Consider the following 22,383-nt stretch of genomic DNA (forward strand, 5'->3'; position numbering starts at 1 on the left):
AACTGCTTCCCCGTCAACTATTACAGGAGCATAGAGATGCCAGCTAAGCGGTAGAGCGGCATCACCCAGCCTCCATAGAAAACCGTGGCCAATATGGCGGCTTTCAAATTTTCGCCGGAAGTCTTGTCTGTTCCATTTCTTCATTCCTACCGCCTCTGGTGCTGCGCAGGCGAAGGTATGCCTAGAGCGGCTCTCCCGATGCAGCTCCGCCCCCTTTCCTAGTTCTCCAAGCCAATGGGGGGGGGGGAGAGACCAAGGCGGCGCAACGAACCCTTCCGGCTCGCGCGCCGACCGCAAGCCGGCAGGCAATTGGGTGGCCCGCCTGAGCCAATAGGAGAGCGGAAGGGGTGGGGTTCCCCGCGGACACGCGCGCAACGTACGCGGTGCAGTCGCCGACTTGTCAACCGCCTCGCGGCTCGCTCCGGCGCGTGCGCACTTTCCCATCCGCCCGCCGCAGCTCCCTAACGGCCGCTCTGCGTGTCCTCCGCCCCCTCCCCCCTCCGCTCCCATTGGCAGTTGGGGGATGTCGGGGGCCCGCGAGGTGGTGACGCTCCAGTTGGGCCACTACGCGGGGAGCGTCGGAGCCCACTGGTGGGGGCTTCAGGTAATATCAGAGGATTGTGATTGGGCAGGCTGTGCGCGCGCAGGCGGGGAAGGGGCGGGGCGAGCGTGTTTACGCAGCTTCTAGGGCAGTTGCCGTGAGGGGGAAAATACTTGTTTATTTCACAAAATTTATACAGCGCTTGACCGTAAAAAAAGAAAAAGAAAAGCCACCTCCAAGGCATAAAATGATAAAAATCAAGAAAAAACCACAACCCATCTGATAAAACATACAAAGTTAAAAAACTAAAACAGGTTAAAATCACCTCAGCTTTCTAAGCACCTGCTTAGGCCTGTCTCTATTTTCTTAGTCCTGTTTGAAGGCACCTGCTTGATCTCAATAGGCAGGGAGTTCCAAAGGGGAGCCGCCGCCATCTTACAAATGTGGGGTGGGTATTGTGTGGCTCTGTGGCAGTGCTGGTTCCGCCAGCAGAAAGGTCGAGTGGGCCAGTGCGGGGCAAAGTGACCTCATGGGTACAACACGTCCCAAATAGGAGGTTTGTGGTTAGGCTACATCGCAGGATAGTTGCATGAGCAAAATAAAAGGAGGTTTGAGGGAAGCCTACTTCACGTGGTTGTTGTGAGTAAAATAGAAGTTTGGGGCTGGTTTCTCTCAGTTGAGCTTATTGTGAGAATAAAATAGGAGGGGGTTGGGGGCTAACCTACCTCATTTTTTGCCTGTCCTGAGTCTCCCAACATTAGATGTCCCCAAGCATTTTGGAGAGAGGGAGGAAAACTTTTCTCTAACCACTTTCTCCGTGTCATGCAGAATTGTATACATGTCTCCTCTTAACTTGGCTCTAAATTAAAAGCCCCAAATAATGATGTCCAACAATATCTGGAGGGCCACAGGCTCCCCGCCTGAGACATACATCTCTACTTTCACCAGTTCAAAGCATCTCTTACAAAATAAGTGGAATAAATATACCAAAAGGTGTCTCCATAGAGTACTTGCTGGTTTAGAATTCTTTTCCCATGCATTTTAAAAATTATTTTGTTCCCCCTTCCCAGGAAGCTTCATTCTGCTTGGATCCTGCAACTGCACAATCAGATGAAGGGATTTGCCATGACGTCCTCTTCCGAGCGGGAAGAACTCTCCAGGGGCGAGAGACATACACACCCCGCCTCATCCTCATGGACCTCAAAGGTGGGTGATATACAGAATTGTGTAGTATAGTTTTTGGGAGAGTTTAGCCCAAACCCTCTTCTTCATGTCATTTTCTGCATCCTGGAAGCCACATGTTGGAAGCAGGAAAACACAGACAGGCCACATTCCTTCAATGTTTTTATTCAAAGCATTTAGACCCTGCTCTTCTGGTGAAGTGGCTTACAAATCAATAAAAGAATATAGTCCTGCCCTCGGGGTTACAACAGATAAATGGCATGACACACAAGAAAAAAAATGGATGGGGAGGGAAGAAGAAAAAGGAAATGAGCTCAGGCACAAATTCTTAAGACATTTCAGGTTAGTTATTGTAATCAGCTCGGGCGGAAGTGAGCCACATAGCTGCAGGCCTTGGCAGTCCTCCGAGAAATATCCTGGTGGCCCAGCCTTCCTGGAAATGCCAGACACTACCAACCTTTCAGGTTGGGACCTTGGCCTCTGAGGGTCTAGCCAAAATCTGCCCGCTGATTGTCACTCCTGTTGCAGCCGAGATCTTGCTGACACTTGCTCCCAGAGCAGATGGTCCTGTGACTGTCCCTCACAAGGCAGGTACAACCAATCGTTTCTGTAAGCAAGGAGAAGCAGCCCAGCCCATTTGATGAAAGCAGACAGCAAGTGGCAATTGCAGTTTCTGCCTACTTGTTGCTGTTGTTATTGCTGGTATTTATTTATTTTATCCCACCCTTCCTGCAAGGAGATCAGGGGGCAATGTATGCAGTACCCACCCCTTTTATCCTTGTAACAACCCTGTGAGGTAGGCTAGGTTCCAATAGATAGCCACAAGACCAATAAATTTAGTGACTGGTCAGACTGGCTGGCTTTATTTATATATTTAAATAGTGTGTGTATACCACTTCACAGTCATCTCTAAGTGGTGTACTGGAAACACAATGCAATTAAACACCTGTCCCCACTGTATAAGTTTTCTAATCTCCCTGGGACTTGCCAGTTTTGCAAGAGAGAGTATCTGGTCTTGGGAGCTGCTGTTCTAGCTAATTTCCTTCCTAGACTGCGTAACATACCATACACTCAAAGCACATTACTCCCCCGCCAAATCACTCTGGGAACTAGTTTGGTAAGGGTGCTGAGAATTGTAGTACTAGGGGAAACTACAGTTCCCAGGATTATTTGTTGGAAAGCCATTGCTTTAAATGTATGGTGTGTACCATGGTGTGTATTATGTATGGTGTGTATTATGTAGGCTGAGTGTTGGCCCTTAGAGCTCCCCTGGCGTAAAGTAAAAGGAAATGCTTCAGTTCCTGTGGCCTCTCTTCTGATCTGGGATACTGGGCATTCATGGTTATTATCTTGACAAGCACCTTTCACAGCGACAGCGCTTTCTGTTTCTCTGCAGGGAGCCTGAGTTCTTTGAAGCAGGAGGGATGCCTGTATGCAGATGCAAAAACAAATACCCCTTTGACATGGTGAGTTCCTCCCCACCCCTGAAAAAAACACGTATAAACAACTACCCTGTGCACAGCATAATCAGATCTATAGGATGGCTTACTAATGATTGTAGGGAAAACCTAATAACAGCTTTCAATGCATTATTGATGCACAGAGGTGAGGATTGTATAGTATACAAAATGGACTCCTGGTGTTTCTGATTTCAACTTTTAAAAAATGTTTCAAGTCCCTATGGTTGTAGACAGGTTACTGCTACAATTTTGGAGGCTAGGAGATGTCAGGCTGGGCATGGTATTCTTTTCACAACAGTTCACTATGTTCCCCAACATTTCATGAACATCGAGACATTTTCTACAATATTGATGGGAAAGAAAAACTAACAAACCCGATGTTTCTGTGAGGGAAACATTATTCAACAAGTTAAAATTAACAGAAAATCTTGTTATTCATCATGTATAAAGAACCGAAACTTTACTAAGCACCATAGACAGATAAAAAATCTCATTCTCCCTACCCACATGCATAATGACTAGATGCTGTGACAGAAAAGAAAAAAGTGGTGGGAATGGAAGAAGAAAGCTAGCAAACTCAGACATCAAGTCTTGGAAGTTTTAATCTGCCTAATTACAGTTGCTAGATTTGGGGCAGCAGTGGTGTGGCACTCTAGATCCTCTGTATTTTAAAGGCAGCAGGGGAGGGCAGTATTCTGCACTCCACATACACCCCTTCAATCTCTGCTACAATTTGTGCAGAACCATGTGGTTTAAAGTCTCAATTTTTCAGGAAGGGAAATCTGACGACGCACCAAGAAGACCCATCCCCTGCGAACCCTTTCCTGCCAGACCTCAACAGGCTGGAGGTAAGATATCCTCTACCCCTGGAGCTTCACTGTTTCTTTTCTGCCCTTGAACCAGCGTTGTTAAGCCTGGCGCTTTTGCTTTGGTGGAAATTCCTGTGTTCCTGGCAATCCTTCTTGGAATTAGTTGCTAACACTCGTCTTTCCACTGTCTGTTAAATGCCAAGGGCAGCTGGAGAAATAGCCCCTAGCTTATATGGTTTTAAAAGAGTAAGACCAATTCACAGGGAAGTCTAATGACAGCTGTTGGTTTGAGGGGTGTATAGTAAGCTCCAGGTTTGTAAGCTGTCCACCAGCATCTGGAGGGCTACAGGTTCGCTTCTCCTGAGTTACCAGCAGCTATATGGATCTCTTGATTCCTTTATGGCTAAATCACAGCCTCAGGTTAGAATGTCTCTCTCTTTTCAGGATAACAGACCACCCAATGGCGGTTTTGCTCCAAGGACCCTTCCTGGTGGTAAAGATGTGTGTGTGCTCTGCATGCATGGCTTCCTGCAGGGGTAGAATGGGCAGATATGTTTTCAAAGGGTATTTTAAGGAAGGCTTCTGATCCGTTCACAAGGTATTCCAAGTTTTGGCTTCATTTGCTAGCCAAATCCATTATTTGTGGTTGCCCTGGGTGCCTCTGGCAATTGCAGAAAACATAGGCTATGAAGGGGTGTTAATCCCTTTTGCTAGGCTGCTGCAGTAAGTCATGCCTAGACGGCTATCACCGCCTACAAAATCCTGAATAGTAAGTGAAATAAATTGTGGTTCCTTTTCTCTATGTTGGGGGTTGGATAAAAGAGAGGAGGTTTCTCCCCCATGGGCAGAACTTCTTCTGGAAGTGCTGGTGTGCTCACCTGATAACAGAGAAGAACTTGCCACTGGCGAGCAGGCTGATAAATTGATAGAGCCATTTCCACCCAGCCAATGCTTGTGTTCTGAAGCCATTTTGGCACATAAGCAGTATATAAATTAATAGATGGTGGTGATAACCATTCTGCTTCCAGACAGACCTCCGCTCCGTGAGAGGCAGGACGAGACTTCAAAGATGCCTTGCTCAGAGAGCAGGACATGCTTCTGGTCGGATTTCCTCCGCACACACCTGCACCCTCGTAGCATAGTAACCATCTACCAGTACAATCACGATGGGTAAGGAATGTTTCTCAGCATTCTGGGCTACCTTTTCCCTGGGCGGGCCAGGAGATGCTGGCTAGAATATTGTCTGCCCTGCTCTGGAAGGTGCCTTTGGAACGATGCTCCCACTTTTCTTTCAGGGATTCCAGCCGGCTGGAGACTTTTGGACAGGGGGAGAAGCTGCTACAAGAGGGCACATACCTTGAGGAGCTCGAAGATAGGCTCCACTTCTATGTGGAAGAGTGTGACTACCTGCAGGTGAGCATTTGCTATAGTCTCTTGTTCTGCCCAGAAGGGTGGGTGGTGCCAGCTCACTTGAGAAACAGCAGTAAAGCAGGCCCTCATGTCTAGTCCCAGAGCAGGGGTGGATAATCTATGGCCTTCTGTTGCTGGACTACAACTCCCATCATCCCTTGCTGGCTGGGGGCTGATGGGAGTTGGAGTCCAGCATTTGGAAGGCCATGGTTTCCACAGCTGTGCCATAGAGGCTGCACAGTGGCCCAGTTTCCAGGGTCTTGCAGGTGGTTATTGCATTTTAGATATTGGGCAACTTCTTGGCAAATAACAGTTACCTCCTTCGGCCTGGAACTTGAGCCGGGCGGCAGGGAGCAGATCCTCCTGAAGAAGCTGCTCAGGCCCTCGGCCATGACATCACTGCTCATCCCCTTCTCTCCCTTTCCCGTCCCCCTCACACCAGCCAGGGAGAGGCCTGCAGGCTGAAACATCTGGTACTTAGATGGCAGGCTGTGCCAGAAACCTCTGGTGCATCCAGCTATTCAGCACTGAGTAGTGCTGGTCAGTTAGGAGCAGAGATCCCTTTGTCTACTCTCTTTGTCTCGTGCTCCAGCTCACTAGCCTGCCTTCCACCCCTGGGATGAGGCAAGATCACTGGAAAAGCAATAGAGCAGCCCATTTCAATAGCACTGCGTAATTCTTAGGCAAGCTGTGCCTGTGTCTTGGTCAGGATGTGGCACCACCCAGGTTTAACATGCTGAATGTCAGCAGCACCCAGGTTCCTGGGGCATTTGTCCCTTCAGCATGGGGAAGGCTGTGAAGCAGCTGAGATTATATGTGGCACAGCCTGGGCTTGCAGCAGTGTGCAGGCACCAACTCTTGAGTTGTCAGGTCACCCCAATTCTGGCCGCTGATCACAATGTATCTGCACATTTCCCTCCTTGCACAGGGATTCCAGGTTCTCTGTGACCTGCACAACGGATTTTCAGGGGTTGGGGCAAAGGTCACGGAGCTGCTTCAGGATGAGTATGCAGGGAAGGGAGTCCTGACATGGGGGCTGACGCCAGTGCTTAACGGAGCCGTAAGTATGCCCCCCTCTATGCAAACTCTTTGCTCTTCCCTCCCCTCCTGAAAAATGTTATTGGTTAGGAATGAAAGCAGTTCAGAGATCTCCTCACTGAGAACGAGTGTTGTGTAGAGGATGGAGAGCTGGGCTTAAGCTGGGAAGATAAATGTAGCTGGACATATACTTACACCTGACTAAATATAATCAGACCTGGTTGAATATAATTGTTTATAACGGAATATAATAAATATGATTAAATACATTCCAGGGATCATCCTAAGCATTTATTAGCTAGTTAATATTATATTCCTCTCACAGTAAAACTCTATAAAATAATATAAACTATCGCTCCTCCTGATATCCCTCATTCCCGCTTAACATATTGGGATACTGTACTAAATTCCAGCTTTATTATACTGAATTGCTCCCAAAGTTTCCTGATCAAATCACTTTTAGCTTGGCTTATGGGCATTTTTCCATGGTCTAGCATAGAAGATTCTAGCCATCGTTATAAAGTACAATACCCCAAGACCACTATATAGATTTGATTTTCCTTTTCATGTGATTCAGTAAACACATCAATGCATCTAGTGGGAAAACAGTTCAAAAATATTTATTGAAGAACTTCGTTAAAACATCAGAAACAGGATGAAAGGAAATGATAATTAAGTAACTTAGTTTTGACAACAAGCAGAATTCTTAATTAGTTGATGTCTAGAAAGATCTTAGATTAATCTATTAGCTCTTCTTCAAGATTGTGTAGTCAGTTCATTAATAAGATATTTAGGTAAAAGTTAATTAGTTACTCAAAGACCTACTTATTAGATATTTGAAGGCAGGAGAGATGCATAAGTGGTAGCCTTAGGACTCTTATTTCCTAATTCACTATGGGTTATAGCCTACTAATTTGTTCTCAGAGTAGACCTATTGAAACTAATGGCCCTAACTTAGTAATGCCCATTAATTTCAATGGGTGTATTCTGAATGACATTGGGTGCAACCCCATTTGATGAATGCTGAAACAAATCCTTTAGAAGCGCTAAGCGTATGGAGTTAGCACAGTTAGTCTGGAAATACCTGCACTTGGATCTAGAGCAAACTTTCATTAGAATGGGCTCTCTTTGTCTCACTTCCCAGTCCCCAATTGCAAACTGTTTCTCCCTTCCATATCCTGCACCTCCCGAACTGTTTTGTTGGACTGCCTGTCCCATGTTCTGTAATTTGTCCTGTTGAAAATAAATAATCTCATTGTCAATTCCCACCCCCCACCCCCACAAAAAGAAATTGCATAAAGACAGACTCACTGTTCCCACTTGCACCAAGTACGCACTGAGAGTTTTTGTGCAACACTACCCTTCTGGTGTGACTCCTTTTCTACCACCTTGCAGATTCCACAAAGGAATTTTTACAGGCTCATGAACACAGTCTTGGCGATGGTCCATCTTTCCAGCCACAGTTCGCTCTTCTGCCCCTTGTCACTATACGGAAGCCTGGGGCTCAGACCAGCGCCCCCCATTACACTCCCATACGTGCACTATGAGGTCAGTATTCCTGCAGGTGGACACCTGGGTATGCCTGCGCGCACACACGGAGGATGGAGGAATACGAACTCCTTTGAGCTGTGTGTGAAGTTTTTTTTTTTTTTGTAATATTTTTATTCAAAAAGTTTTCCATATAAACATAACATACATAAACATACAAAAACAGAAACAAAAACAAAACAAAAAACATGTACCATTTCATATCCTAATTTCTTATACCTTCCTTCCCCGACTTCCTCATGCCTCCCTTTTCTGTGTTCCAAATTCTTATCAATTACTCAGCAAATCTTCCCTTATTTTAATTTAAGTTTAGACTAACCTTCCTTGTTCTCCTTGTCTTAACCATTACTAATAGTAACCATTTACTTTCAGTCCATCATCATTCTAACTTTCATTAACTTTGTGATATTTCTTTAAATAGTCCTTGAATTTTTTCCATTCTTCTTGCGCTGTTTCTCTTCCCTGGTTTCGGATTCTGCTCGTCATTTCTGCCAAGCCCATGTAGTCTATCACCTTCATCTGCCATTCTTCCAGTGTGGGTAGATCTTTCGTCTTCCAGTACTTCGCAATAAGTATTCTAGCTGCTGTTGTAGCATACATAAAAAAAGTTATATCTGTCTTTAACACCCCTTGGCCAACAATACCCAAGAGAAAGGCCTCTGGTTTCTTGGTGAAAGTATATTTAAATACCTTTTTAAGTTCATTATAGATCATTTCCCAGAATGCCTTAATCTTCGGGCACGTCCACCAAAGGTGAAAAAATGTACCTTCCTTTTCTTTACATTTCCAACATTTATTGTCAGGCAAATGGTAAATCTTTGCAAGCTTGACTGGGGTTATGTACCACCTATAGATCATTTTCATAATATTTTCTCTTAAGGCATTACATGCCGTAAATTTCATCCCGGTGGTCCACAACTTTTCCCAATCAGCAAACAAAATATTATGACCAATGTCCTGAGCCCATTTAATCATAGCTGATTTAACCGTTTCATCTTCTGTATTCCATTTCAGCAGCAAATTATACATCTTTGACAAATTCTTAGTACTGGGTTCTAACAGTTCTGTCTCCAATTTTGATTTTTCCACCTGAAAGCCAATTTTACTGTCCACTTTAAACGCTTCATTTATTTGATGATAGTGCAACCAATCTCTCACCTTCCCTTTTAATTTCTCAAAACTCTGCAATCTCAGTTTGTCCCCTTCCTTTTCCAAAATTTCCCAATATCTTGGCCACTTAGACTCCATGTTTAACTTTTTAACTGCCTTAGCTTCCATTGGCGACAGCCACCTTGGAGTTTTACTTTCCAGCAAATCTTTATATCTGACCCAGACATTTAATAATGCTTTCCTGACAATATGGTTTTTAAAACTTTTGTGTGCTTTAACCTTGTCATACCACAAGTATGCATGCCACCCAAAAATATTATTAAAACCTTCCAAATCCAAAATGTCTGTGTTTTCAAGAAGCAGCCATTCTTTCAGCCAGCAGAAAGCTGCCGCTTCATAGTACAGTTTAAAATCTGGCAGAGCAAACCCCCCTCTTTCCTTTGAGTCCGTTAATATCTTAAATTTAATTCTGGGCTTTTTGCCCTGCCAGACAAATTTAGATATGTCTTTTTGCCACTTCTTGAAACAGTCCATTTTATCCATTATTTGCAATGCTTGAAACAAAAACAACATTCTTGGCAATACATTCATCTTTATAACTGCAATTCGACCTAACAAGGAAAGCTTAAGATTTGACCAAATCTCCAGGTCTTTTTTCACTTCTGTCCAAGTTTTTTCATAGTTATCTTTAAATAAATTCACATTCTTAGCTGTCATGTTTATCCCCAAATATTTCACTTTTTTAACCACAGACAACCCCGTCTCATTCTGAAACCTTTCTTTTTCAATCTGTGTTAGATTTTTCTCCAATACCTTAGTCTTTAACTTATTCAATTTAAATCCTGCCAATTGACCAAACTCTTGGATTATTTCCAAAACTCTTTTCGTGCTAGCTTCTGGCTCCTGTAATGTAAGTACCAGGTCATCTGCAAATGCTCTCAATTTGTATTGTTTGACTCCGACCTGAATGCCTTTAACCAACTGGTCCCTCCTGATCATATTAAGCAAAACCTCAAGGACCGATATAAAAAGTAATGGGGAAATAGGGCACCCCTGTCGTGTCCCTTTTTCAATCTTAAACTCTTCTGTTACAACATTATTTACAATCAATTTTGCTTTCTGTTCAGAATATATTGCACCTATACCATTTTCAAACCCTTGGCCTACCCCCATCCCCCGGAGGTTCTTCAACATAAAACTCCAAGAAATGTTGTCAAAGGCTTTCTCGGCATCCACAAATATCAAAACAGCCTTAGTGTTTATATTCACTTCCAGCTTCTCCAAAATGTCAATTATATTCCTTACATTGTCCGACAAATGCCTTTTCGGGAGAAAGCCCGCTTGGTCCCCATGAATCTCCTCCATCAAAACTCTTTTCAGTCTCTTTGCTAAAACATCAGCAAAGATTTTGTAATCCACATTTAGTAAGGAGATGGGTCGGTAGTTCTTAAGTTGGGTCTTTTCAGTCTCTGTCTTTGGTATAAGTGTAATGTAGGCCTCTCTCCACGTATCGGGTGCCCTTTTCCCCTTCATGATCTCATTACAGACTTCCTTCAAAGGTTGTATAAGTCCTTCCTTCAAAACTTTGTAATATTTGGAAGTCAGTCCATCCGGTCCAGGTGATTTGCCCAACGTCATATTTTGAATGGCATCTTCTATTTCCTGTGCTGTTATCTCCTGGTTCAAAATTGTCTTACTTTCCTGCGAAATCTTTTTCAGCCCATTTTTCTCGAGGAATTGTTGTATATCTGTTTCTTTTTGCGGCCCTTGTGTGTAAAGTTGTCTAAAGTAGTTCTGAAAACAGTTTCTAATTTCAGCTGGGTTGCTTATATTCTTTCCTTCCACTTCTATGTTTGTTACCGTGTTGAGTTTTTGTCTCTTCTTTATTTGCCAAGCCAGTAGCTTGCCACATTTGTCAGCAGATTCAAAAGTCTTTTGTCTCATTTGCTTAATTTTCCACTCTAGTTCTTGATTCGTCAGTTCCATATATTGTGTTTGATAAAATTTAATTTCTCTTAGAATCTCTTGTGATTTTGGCTTCAATCTTAGTTTCTTTTCCCCTTCTCTTATCTTTTCCAAAAATTTTTCCTTCCTCTCGTTTTGTTTTCTTTTCTTCAGTGTATTTTGTTGTATCAGAAACCCTCTCATCACGGCTTTGCTTGCGTCCCATACTATTCTTTTTTCTACTTTAGTCCTGAGGTTAATTTCAAAATAGTCTTTCAAAATTTTTTGGGCCTTCTTGCAAATCTCCTCATCTCTAAGTAAGGTGTCATTCATTCTCCATCTAAAGGAGCCAGTTGTTGTTTGCCTCATCACCATCTTTACTGCATTATGGTCGGAGAAAGTTTTTGTGCAGATTTCCACTCTCTTTATGTTCTGCGCCATATTGCTAGTCACCCAAATTTGGTCGATCCTTGTCCATGTCATTTTGGCTTCAGAAAAGAAGGTTCCCTCTCTTTCTAATGGGTGTTTTGTTCTCCATATATCGATCAAGTCCATATTGTCAGTCATTTCAAAAAAGGTCTTTGGTAGTCTTCCATCTTTTGTTACAACCTGTCTTTGTGCTTTATCCATATTTGTTGAAACTACTCCATTCATGTCTCCCATCATGATTAATTTGTAATCCATATAATCCATCAAAATCTCGTGCAGCTTCTTAAAAAATTCAGCTTTCCCTTCATTTGGTGCATAAATTCCCACTATCAAATACTTCTCTCCTTGAAATTGAATTTCAATTGCCAAATATCTTCCTTGATCATCTTTAAAAATTTGTTTCGGTTGCAGCTTCTCCTTTGCATAAATCACCACTCCTCTCTTTTTTACTCTGTCTGAAGAAATAAATTCTTGTCCCAATCTTTTATTTATTAATAACCTTCTATGAGCTCTTGTCACATGGGTCTCCTGTAAACAAATTAGGTCCAATTGGTCTTTCTTCAAAGCATGAAATATATTTTTTCTCTTTCTAGGGATGTTCAAACCGTTACAATTCCAGGTAAGAAGCTGCAAGTCCATGATGGGGTTATTTGCTCTTTCCTCCTACAGCTCCCAATTTTTGTTCTTCGTTTGTCGGTGGTTCCGTATCCGTATCTAATGAAGGATGCCCTTGTCCTGGATGCGTCTCTTTCTGTAGGTCTTCTTCGTGTTCTCCCAAGAACTTGTCTTTATCACTCACAGTCTTTATTCTTCTCTTCTTCCCCTTGTATTTAAAAGACAGGCCTTGGGGGAACTCCCACCTGAATGGTATGTAGTTCCTTCTCAGCAGTATCACCAAGTCCTTGTAGTGTCCTCTTGCGTCCAAGATACTCTTAGGAATGTCTTTGAAGATCTCAATATGAAAATCTTCAATTCGAAGGGTTGTTTGGTAATGCAGGTTCAATATTTTGTCTCGCTCCTCCTTTGATCTTAGAGTTATAAGACAATCTCTGGGTCGATTCTTCCTCTGCCTTGCTCCCAATCTGAAAGCGCTTTCTATCTTAAATGCTTCTTTATCCAGCTCCTGCTTCCAAAAGTCAGAAAATTCTTTTGTCAAATAGTCCACCAGGTTGTCTTCTTCCTTTTCCGGCATAAGTCTGATCCTTAAATTCCTCTCCTTGCGTTGCATATCCTGCATAGAAAATGCCAGTTCATATTCGTCTAGTTTCTTAAACACTGGTGGAAATTTTCCTTCAGCAGCAGTTGCAATTTCTTTAGCTTCCTCAGCTATCTTTCTTGTTGTAGATGATTCTTCCAGTATTTTCCCAATTGCTTCTGCATTTGAGTTCACTTTATTCCCAAGGTCAGTTATACTTTTTGTATTTGAATCAATTTTCCCAGAGATTTCTTCAATTTTCTTATTTGTTTCAGCAACTTGTATTTTAGTTTCAGCCACTTGTGCTTTAGTTTCTGCACCTTGCTTTTTTAGTTCCTCCAAAGAGTCATTTATCTTCTCAAGTACCTTGGCAAATGATTCTTCTGTAGACATTGTTTTCACTCTTGCCTTTGGAGCAGCTGTAGTTCCAGAGGCTCCTGATACAGAAGCCCTTCTCTGCATGAAAGAGTCAATTTTATATTGTTTGCCAGATCTCAAAGTTGTTTCTTATAAATCCCCTTTGTCTTTACCATCTGCCATAACAAAGTCTTTTAGTCAAGGTCATTCCCACACTCTTAAACTGTCAAACAAAAGTTCTCAAATTTTACACTTCACTTGTTGCTGTAGCAATTTGTAAATCCTCTAGAGGGCGCAGAGTCAATTTTTTACTTCTCCAAATAGTCCCACACTCTCTTAAAAATAAACAAAAGTTTTCCTAGTCCCTTCCAATTGTTCTTTTCTCTTTCTAAGGGATCCAAGTCAATAGTGTCCAATAAGTAACTTTACAATGCAACAAAATAAATATTTCAAGTTGAGAGTAACCAAAGTCAATTAAAGATACTTTTTAACCTTCTTATAGCAGCAGTCCTTAGCCGGTACCTTTCCTCCGGCAGTCCGATCCCAGGTATAAGAACAGCGATATTTAACTCAGTTCTTTAAAAATTGGCAGAGAAACACTTTAAAGTCTTCTTCCCCCCCCTTCTGCCTTCGGGGAGGGAGTTCTTTGCTTTGGTGGTGGATTTCTTAATTTCCGCAAATTTCCTCTCAAGCAGTTACAGCTAGAGTGCCTTTCGCTTTGATCTTGCTACAGAACGGAAAGCAGACTTCCTTTTTAGTGCTTATCCGTCTCGGTACCCAATTTCTTTAATTTTAATGTCCAATTGTATTTTAGCGGTCAATCCTACTCACGGATAGTTGTTTTTTTTGATCCAATTTTCGCCGGAAGAAATCAGCGCTCTCCGCTAATGGCGACGCGGCTTCGCTTCGCAGGCTGGGTGAAGACGACTCTCAGCACCGCTCCTCACACCCTCCGCTGATCCGCAGCCTTTAAAAAGGCTATTTCACAGCGTCGGGGGGGCGCAAAGGTGCCCGCCGAGTCTCCGGTTCACAGGCAACACGCCTGTGATTTTTGAGGGTCCCCGCTCCGCCGTAGCTGACAGGACCCGAACCTACGAAGCAGACCTCTCCCGGAGCTCCGGGTGAGATCCGCCATTAAGCGCTGGCGCTAACCGGAAGTCCGAGCTGTGTGTGAAGTTTGTGCATCCTGTATCACCTTCCCTCATTTCCCCTGGTCCTGCTTCTAAGGATCCTCATAACTTCTTTTCCTTAGTTTCAAACTGGAATTTCAGCCATCAGAATTGTCTTTTTGCAATGCACAGTGCACTAGACTCAAATAGCATCTGCTGGGAGCAGAAATCGGAACTTTGGGGAGGAGATATTCCTTGATATGACTGTGCCTTGATTTTATAACCCTCTGCAGGCAGCACTGGACTATCACACGAGTGCCATCCTCGCCACAGCCCTGGACACGGTCACTGTTCCCTACCGGCTCCAGACGTCAGCCATCTCCATGTCACATCTTGCTGAGGCCCTGAATTTCTCTGGGCGGAAGGTACTACGTGATTCTCTTTGAACTCCTGCCATTTCCCTAGCCAACCCTTCAATCGCTCAAAAGCATGGTTGGAAGTCACAGGATTTCTATTGTAAAATGAGAACAGCTTCCATCAGGACCAGGAGTGTGCACTCAGTTACTAAGTGCCTTAAACGTTCCAGCACTAGTTTGTCTGGATTAGCTGTTATAGCTTATACCAATTTGGACTATTGGACTTTCTGGCTCACTCAGTGTTGTCAACCCTGACTGGCAGCAGCTCTCCAGGGTTTCAGGCAGGGAGTCTTTCTCCAGCCCTACCTGGAGACGCCAGGGATGAAACCTGGCACCTTGTGCATACAAAGTATTTTAAAATAGGAGTTTAAATGCATTAATAGTGACATATTTGGGAAGAGAATCCTCCCTGTGGGCCATCAGATACCGGCAGGGATGAAATTTCACCCCCATCAGAACTTCCTTTTGGGGAAATCTGCCAGATCATAGTTTTGCTTCATAATTAGGCCCCAATTTTGACCAGTCAGTGCACTGAAAGCAGTGAAACCAGTTTATTTCTTGTTTTGCTCTGTGTGCAAAAAAGCTTAATGGCTTTTAAAACTCACAATTTTCTCCAAGTTGGGTTTTTCTTTCCTTTCCAAGCATGATCTGGCCCACTTGCTGGAGTCCCACTCTTGTGGCGCACCTTGGTTGCTTCTGGCATTTTCACTCGTTCTGGTACACAGCACTTTGGGGTAACCTGTCAGGGCTTTGGAGAAGTCAGTCCCTTCTAGTCCTACATCTGCTGGTGATCATTGTATGCCTCCTCCTCCAGGTAGCAGCTGCAGTAGCAGCTGTACCATTTCCTGTGGCACAAGAGCAGTCCCTACCTGATGCTCTGTGCAACCAGCAGCCTGCCATGCCCTGGAGCCCACTGTCTTCCTGTGGCGAGCAAAGAGAGAGCCACTGCTTCGCTCAGTCTGTTGTGCTGAGAGGAATCGGCAAGGAGCACCAAGTCAGGTAAGAGGTTTGGGTGGGTGGGGGTTCTTCCTTCAGTGGTGGCAGGGGAGTGGCCTAGAGTGGGTTACTCCTCTCACTTTTTGCAGAGCTATGCAGATGACTTTAGTACAAACACACATACACATCCCTGCAGCCTTGACCCATTCCCCATTTTGCGTCTCTTGTAGCAATTCCCCTCCAGGCACTGAGCCGAAGTCTGTCCTCCACATGTGTGAGACTGGACAGGAGGTGCTGGCCCGCTACTTGTACACCGTCTCCCCCAGAACCTTGAGGTTAGTGAAACAGGAAGGGTGCGGGGGTATAGGAAAGGTGGTGACCGGGCTTCTGTCCCTAATGCTTGTTTTGTGCTTGCGGAACAGCACATCACACTTACTTCGAGGCCCTTGCAAGCTGCTGGCTCCCTACCCCCAGTTCTTCTCTCCTCTCCTCAACAAGCATGGATTCCTCGTGGAGAAACCTTCTAGCGCTTCAGCAGGTAAGAAGCCTGGGCTCTGGATAATGCAGTAGAAGGTGGTCACTCAGCTGAGAATGTGAAGTCTCAGGTTTGTGTTTGGCCCATTATAACTTTTGTGGTGAGGGGTAAAGAAAAGTGGGAATGTGGAGTTCTGCGAGGTAACCTGTTAGAAACCCACTTGAAACTATCTTGGCACTTTTACTGTGGCTGCACTCCTGACCCCGCTTACTGCAGAAGTCAGCTCCACTGTACTCAGAAAGACTTGCTTCTACATAAACTGGGTCAGGGCTGCAATGTGGAAGTTCCGGGATGATGGGTAGGGGCCTAAGTATTTGACCTCTCCTCCCAGTTCAGTAGAAGAGTTTTACAGACAGCCGCTCCCACTTTCAATTCCCAGCAGTTCCAGTTTAAAAAGGGACCATGGCCCATCACTGCCAGTTGGCATAGCTCAGGGCTCAGGAGCCTGTGCCCTTCCTGTTGCTGAACTGCAGCTCCCCTCATCCTTGACCATTTGCCCTACTGCCTGGGGCTGATGGGGGTTAGAGCCCGACAAGTTATTCAACCATTCTTTATACCCCTGTGCATTTAATGTGTGGTTGATCCCTGATTGGTTGGGGCATGTGCATAGGACATGAGTGTGGCCCTCCATGTGTTGGACGACAGCTCCCCCTCACCCCTTGGGGTTAGTCTGGAGGGCATGAGGCTGGGAAGGGCTTGCATAGATCATATGTGCAGAAAGTTTGGCAAGAAGCTAGTTCAGTGACTAGCCAAGTAAAAAGGTAAAGGTACCCCTGCCCGTACGGGCCAGTCTTGACAGACTCTAGGGTTGTGCGCCCATCTCACTCTAGAGGCCGGGGGCCAGCGCTGTCCGGAGACACTTCTGGGTCACGTGGCCAGCGTGACATCGCTGCTCTGGCGAGCCAGAGCCGCACACGGAAACGCTGTTTACCTTCCCGCTAGTAAGCGGTCCCTATTTATCTACTTGCACCCGGGGGTGCTTTCAAACTGCTAGGTTGGCAGGCGCTGGGACCGAACAACGGGAGCGCACCCCACCGCGGGGATTCGAACCGCCGACCTTTCGATCGGCAAGCCCTTCCCGTTTAATGTTTTCCGTCACTTTCCCACCACTGTGTTGTAGAAACATTGATTCTCAATAGGCCAGCATTGTCCCAGTGAAGCAAGGCTTGCTGGTATTATCTCTCCCTCCCTTTTGCACTAGCACAAGGCAAGAGTTGGGGGGGGGCACCAGCCTCATTTGGAAGATGGGTTATGCTGCACAAGCTACGGGGGCAGTAGACACAAAGGTGCTCTGGCACTGCTGCCACTGTTTTCTCAAATCCTTTCATTCTCTCCTACACAGCTGTTGAAAGTATCCCTGTCTTCGGAGCCCTCCAGTCCTTGGCTATCCTGCGTAAAACCCTTGGCAGTTTCTACGAAGAGCTGCGCCAAGTTGACGTCCGGCGATGGGCAAGCTTTTTCTCGGTTGGAGTTGAAATGGATGACTTTGAGGAAGCTCTGGAGCAGCTGAGGACACTGTCTCACTGTTACAAAGAGAGCGGGGGCTCAGCAGCAGATTCGGAGGATGAGGCGGACTGAGTGTGTGCGTATTTTCTGCAGTGCCTTTGAACAGGAAAACACCTACTAGCCCTTGCACACATTTATAAAAACAATAAATCCCCTAATACAGTCTCCTCCATTATGCATCATGTCTTGTGCTACTACAGCTGTTAAGCTCAAGGTATTTTCAAAAAAGTCATCTGCCTGACCTTCAGGCTTGCGGTAACCTGACAGATTCTGTGCGCAGAGGTAAGAAGGTGCTCTTCATCTTCTACAACAGGAATTACTTTTTATTCCTTAAAATACAACTGCCACAATAAATATTCACTCAGAAGCAGCACAAAGAGAGAATGTACATATTTTTCCTACTATTTAAAATATTTACACCAGCCATTATCCAAGAATGAGTGCAGCCTACATGACTTCCATCACACAGCAGACCCCACTTTTTTATGGAAGGGGGAATCTTGGGAGGTGGGGGTCAGATGGAGTTCTCTGGAGCCATATGCAAAAAAGATTGCCCAGCCGCCTCCATTCCTCTTCAGTAGTACTGGCTCAGCCTTTCAAAAGCCTTGTTCCTCCTGCTCTTCCTCAGAGAGGACTGGGTCTTTGTCAGAAAGCTGGTCAGTGTTGCTGGTGCTCATTCCATCTTCTTCGTCCTCTGAGCTGACATCACAAGCCGTGTGAAATAAAGTCATCAGTTCCCTGAACCGATGGGCGACCTGACAGCAGAACAGGGTTGTAATGGAGGGAGAAGGTGAGACAAGCAAATTGCCTCCAAAGCTAATCTAGTCTGACAACTGATACTATTTCATTTTTTTAGATGAAGGTAGGAATGCAATGCGCTCTACCTGTGGCTACCTTTGAAGGTGACCCGGAAACTACAACTAATCCAGAATGCGGCAGCTAGACTGGTGACTGGGAGCGGCTGCCGAGACCATATAACACCGGTCTTGAAAGACCTACATTGGCTCCCAGTACGTTTCCGAGCACAATTCAAAGTGTTGGTGCTGACCTTTAAAGCCCTAAACGGCCTCGGTCCAGTATATCTGAAGGAGCGTCTCCTCCCCCATCGTTCTGCCCGGACACTGAGGTCCAGCTCCGAGGGCCTTCTGGCGGTTCCCTCACTGCGAGAGGCCAAGTTACAGGGAACCAGGCAGAGGGCCTTCTCGGTAGTGGCGCCCGCCCTGTGGAACGCCCTCCCATCAGATGTCAAAGCGATAAACATCTACCTGACATTCAGAAGACATCTGAAGGCAGCCCTGTTCAGGGAAGTTTTTAATATGTGACATTTTAGTGTATCTTTCATCTTTGTTGGAAGCCGCCCAGAGTGGCTGGGGAAACCCAGCCAGATGGGCGGGGTACAAATAATAAATTATTATTATTATTATTATTATTATTATTATTATTATTATTATTATTATTATTGGAAAGATAAGCAATTGCACACTTACCTTCTACCCTAAATCCACCACTGAACAAGAAATTATTTCCTGGCTCGTAAAATAAACCCTGTATTCAAATACAAGATAATGTGCCACCAACGATTGGCCATAGACATAGAGGGATCTCTGAATATTGCCAACTGTCCAGCTAAGATTGAAACACAGGGTTCTCCCTGCTCAGTTAAACTTTCTTCTTTGAAAGTGTCCTTATCTGTATACTGCATTTCATCCTGTCACTCGGTGCATATTCTTAAAGGGACCACAGCACACAATTGGCAGAGCAGCTCAGCGTGGATCCTATTTATTTTGTGAAATTGGAAATACATGCAATCGTAACTGCATGGGTAAAGTGTCACCAGTCGTACCTATGGACCCAGGGATTCCTAAGCTTTACAGAAGAACTCAACGCTTCCAAGAGATTTGTCTACCCAAGGACTCACCTCCTCTGCCGTTTTGTTGCACAGCTGCTGCGAGATGGCACTGAATGTGTCCGGGTGAGCTCCTCGCTCCTGGCAAGTGGTCAGAATGACCCGGTCAGCCTCTCTGAAAGAGAAACACCTGACACTGGGAAAAGGGAACTGGAGTGGGCTGCTCCTTGGACCAGACTTCATGAATCCCACAAGGCTCGTTGTCAGATGGAGGCTTGTGTTTAAGAAAGTCCTCACTGTTAGCCTTTAACAGAATCACACCATCCACAGGGGAACGGCTTTAAACTCAGTGAAACGGCCTACAGGCAGGGATGGTAAATACTCCTTGCCTGAAACCCTGGAGGGAGCCGCTGCCAGTCAGTGTGGACAACACTGAGCTGCATGGACCCAATGGTCTGAAGCAGTATAAGGCAGCTTCCTATCAGAAATGGAGCAATAGGGGCATGTTGGCGCTACCAGGCTTCCTTGTTTTGCAACACCCCACCAATTAACTGCTATTTTCTCACAGCCTACCTGTTTCACACCCCACACTGCTTTTTCAAGCTTATCTGTACATCCTGATGTGGGACTGGGCTTTTCCTCAGTGCATCAAAGTGTTGGGGTCGGGGGATACCTTATACCTCTGGGGACAAAGGGATTCTAAAGCAAAACCACTTATACGCGGACCCACCCCGGTTCTCCCCTAGTACTGGCTTTTGAACAAGGAAGCAAAAAAAAGTACCTGGTCCACAAGACAACCTTTTCCCCGGTGGAGCTGACCTTGATGTTTTTAGCGCACACAGTCGCTTCGACCGCCCTCTGGTGCAGCTCATCTCCCCGCAGCGAGGCGGCCCGCTCCCCACTGCCTGCAGCTGGCAGCTCCGAGCGGTCACTAGCACACAGTCTCTCCGTGGCATTTCCTTTCTTCTCCGTAGCCAGAGGGCTGCAAACTCCAGAGGCCACTGCTGGAGTCTGAGAGCCACAGTTTGCCGCTCCTGCTTTCAACGGCGTGAGGTCCTTGGAGTGTGACCCGCAAAGATCCCTTCCTTTGGGCTTTGTATCCAGAGACGATGTCAACCTGTCCAATTCCTTGTCCTTGAGACACACTCGAGGAGGAACAGATGCTGCCCCCCGCGAGGGGCTGGACTGAACGGCAGGCTTTTGTGGCCAACTCTTGGCTAGAGGAGGGTTGACACCTGGGCTAGCTGCACCACCCGCTGCTCCTGCAAGAGTCTCACCCCCTGAAACGCCTGAAGAAGCTTCCCCGCTCCTCGGGCCGAGTCCTGCGTCGCTCTCGCCTCCTATATGGCAAGAGCCACTTTTGGGTCGGTGGGGTTTCGGTGGGGCGCCCCTCTGCACCTGCAGCGTGGAAGAGGCAGCAGTACCAGGAGGGAACAGCTGGGCAGGATCGCTGGCTTTGGGGAGGCAGGGAGGTCCTGGTAGCGCACCCCCTTCCGTAGGGGTCTCCTTTGGCAAAGGCAATTTTCCTTCCACGCGAGAACCTGGGAAAGAAGAAAAACGACAGGGAAAGGATTGTTCACACTCGCTTGATCAGTGCACAACATTATTGAAAACTGTGGAAATGAAATATTGCACAAGGTTATGCAGATGGCACTGCTGAGATACACTAAGCTTAAAAACTAGCATTAGGTGCCAATGCGCCTTCCAGCCTGCATGAAAATAGCCACAGCTAGCAAACTGCTCCTAGTGCCATGTGCCATTAAGAGGAGAGGGTGCTTCCTTCAAGCACTGCACACAGGCCCCTCAGCTTCACCTACAAGAGAGGAAGACCAAATTCATTTCGTAAATTTGTCTTGCGCTACCACTCTAAAGGGGCCCAAGCATGGCAAAAAACAATGCAATCTTAACAAAATAAAAACTTTTTTTTAATGGCCACGGAATCTCCATCTTTAACTGGATTCAGCCTTGGTTTATAGCCACCCCAAGTCCCTCCTTCCAGACACTCCTGAAGGAGTCTTGTGGTACCGTAAAAGACTAACGAGGCTTATTGTCGGAGAGAACACTGCCGACTAGAGCCCTCTTCATCAAAAAGGCTCTACTTCACGAAGCATTATATAAAGCCACAAATCTGTTTCATATTTAAAAGGTGCCATTTCTAGTGTGACATGTCAGCTTTAACAGTCAGCCTTGGTGGCTTCTGAAAAAGTTTCCAAAGCACAGAGTAGAATTTGGACCAGAGAGGATGCCCTTGTCCTCAGAAGGGACAAAGTATGAAATCTTACACAGCCCCTGCCAGGATCCCCTCCCTCCTGCCCACAGAGCCAGTTAGGAGGCCGCTTGGCACAAGATCCCAGGGCTGCATGGGCAAGCTCATGGCTTCCCTCCCCACGTACCTCCTGCTGCGGAGTCTGCTCTCCTGGCGCCTGTCCTCATCCTGCTCTGGGGAGGCTCCCCGTCCTCTCTCTGCTCCAGACTCTCTTCCGCAGGCTCCTTCCCTTCGGGGCGAGGGCTCAGTTCGCGCTGGACGAGGCTGTCCGTGAGCTCCTGGGGATCTTTGTTCCTGTAGGCCTTGCCATCTCCTGCCTGTGGACCAAGGGAAGTCCAAGAGCGTCTCAGAACACCTCCTGCTCCAAACCCACCAAACTAGTATGCTTCCCTTCGCCACCCACCCCTAAAAAGCCATGAGACTCTATAGAGCGTTTGGCCAGGACCCCGGAGACCCAGGGTTCAAATCGCCGCTCAGTTATGAAACCCACTGGGTGCCCCTGGGCCCACTCACAGTCTACTTCACAGGGTTGTTGATAAAATGGGGAGGAAGAGAGCCACCTTGAATACCACCTTGAGCTCCTCGGAGGAAAGGTGGGACAAAATGAAATGAAGAAATGTAGATGAACTCCATGCCTGAGGCAGACACCTTAACCCTTCATCATCCAGAACTACATGCAGGCAGCTGAAATGGCAGCAACAATATGATTACAAGGTCCAAATGGAGATTCTCAGGCTGGGTTTGAG

At 45.8% G+C, this 22,383-nt stretch overlaps 2 protein-coding genes across 6 annotated transcripts in view; one reads left to right on the forward strand and one right to left on the reverse strand.

The window, feature by feature from the left end:
* The first annotated feature begins 315 nt into the window (after positions 1-315).
* Positions 316-17,690, forward strand: MSTO1 (misato mitochondrial distribution and morphology regulator 1). Of its 2 annotated transcripts, none has more exons than XM_053369098.1 (14): positions 316-604; positions 1,612-1,747; positions 3,120-3,189; positions 3,956-4,031; positions 4,437-4,485; positions 5,021-5,162; positions 5,288-5,405; positions 6,331-6,462; positions 7,836-7,988; positions 14,426-14,557; positions 15,363-15,547; positions 15,715-15,819; positions 15,907-16,022; positions 17,362-17,690. In XM_053369098.1, exons 1-14 carry the CDS (start codon positions 524-526, stop codon positions 17,595-17,597), a joined length of 1,731 nt encoding a protein of 576 aa, XP_053225073.1. In that variant the 5' UTR covers positions 316-523; the 3' UTR covers positions 17,598-17,690. The 2 variants fall into 2 exon arrangements, with proteins under 2 accessions (XP_053225073.1, XP_053225074.1); XM_053369099.1 differs by lacking the exon at positions 316-604 and adding an exon at positions 919-989.
* A 342-nt stretch (positions 17,691-18,032) lies between these two features.
* GON4L (gon-4 like) overlaps positions 18,033-22,383 on the reverse strand; it is a 47,146-nt gene continuing 42,795 nt past the window's right edge. For all 4 annotated transcript variants that reach the window (XM_053369096.1, XM_053369095.1, XM_053369094.1 and 1 more), the window contains exons 29-32: positions 21,765-21,954; positions 20,153-20,912; positions 19,444-19,546; positions 18,033-18,280 (exon numbers count right to left, since the gene is read on the reverse strand). In XM_053369096.1, coding sequence (XP_053225071.1) covers positions 18,122-18,280; positions 19,444-19,546; positions 20,153-20,912; positions 21,765-21,954 — 1,212 coding nt within the window. In that variant the 3' untranslated portion in view covers positions 18,033-18,121. The remainder of the gene's footprint in view (positions 18,281-19,443; positions 19,547-20,152; positions 20,913-21,764; positions 21,955-22,383) is intronic.

Source organism: Podarcis raffonei, chromosome 16, assembly GCF_027172205.1.
Source record: "Podarcis raffonei isolate rPodRaf1 chromosome 16, rPodRaf1.pri, whole genome shotgun sequence".
NCBI classification, from domain to species: domain Eukaryota; kingdom Metazoa; phylum Chordata; class Lepidosauria; order Squamata; family Lacertidae; genus Podarcis; species Podarcis raffonei.

Bases quoted from the DNA above. Each gene is read 5' to 3' on its own strand.
- MSTO1 (XM_053369098.1), top strand. From the start codon at position 524: ATGTCGGGGGCCCGCGAGGTGGTGACGCTCCAGTTGGGCCACTACGCG. The intron at 605-1,611 runs GTAATATCAGAG...CCCCCTTCCCAG, and splicing joins CCCACTGGTGGGGGCTTCAG to GAAGCTTCATTCTGCTTGGA. The intron at 5,163-5,287 runs GTAAGGAATGTT...CTTTTCTTTCAG, and splicing joins TACCAGTACAATCACGATGG to GGATTCCAGCCGGCTGGAGA.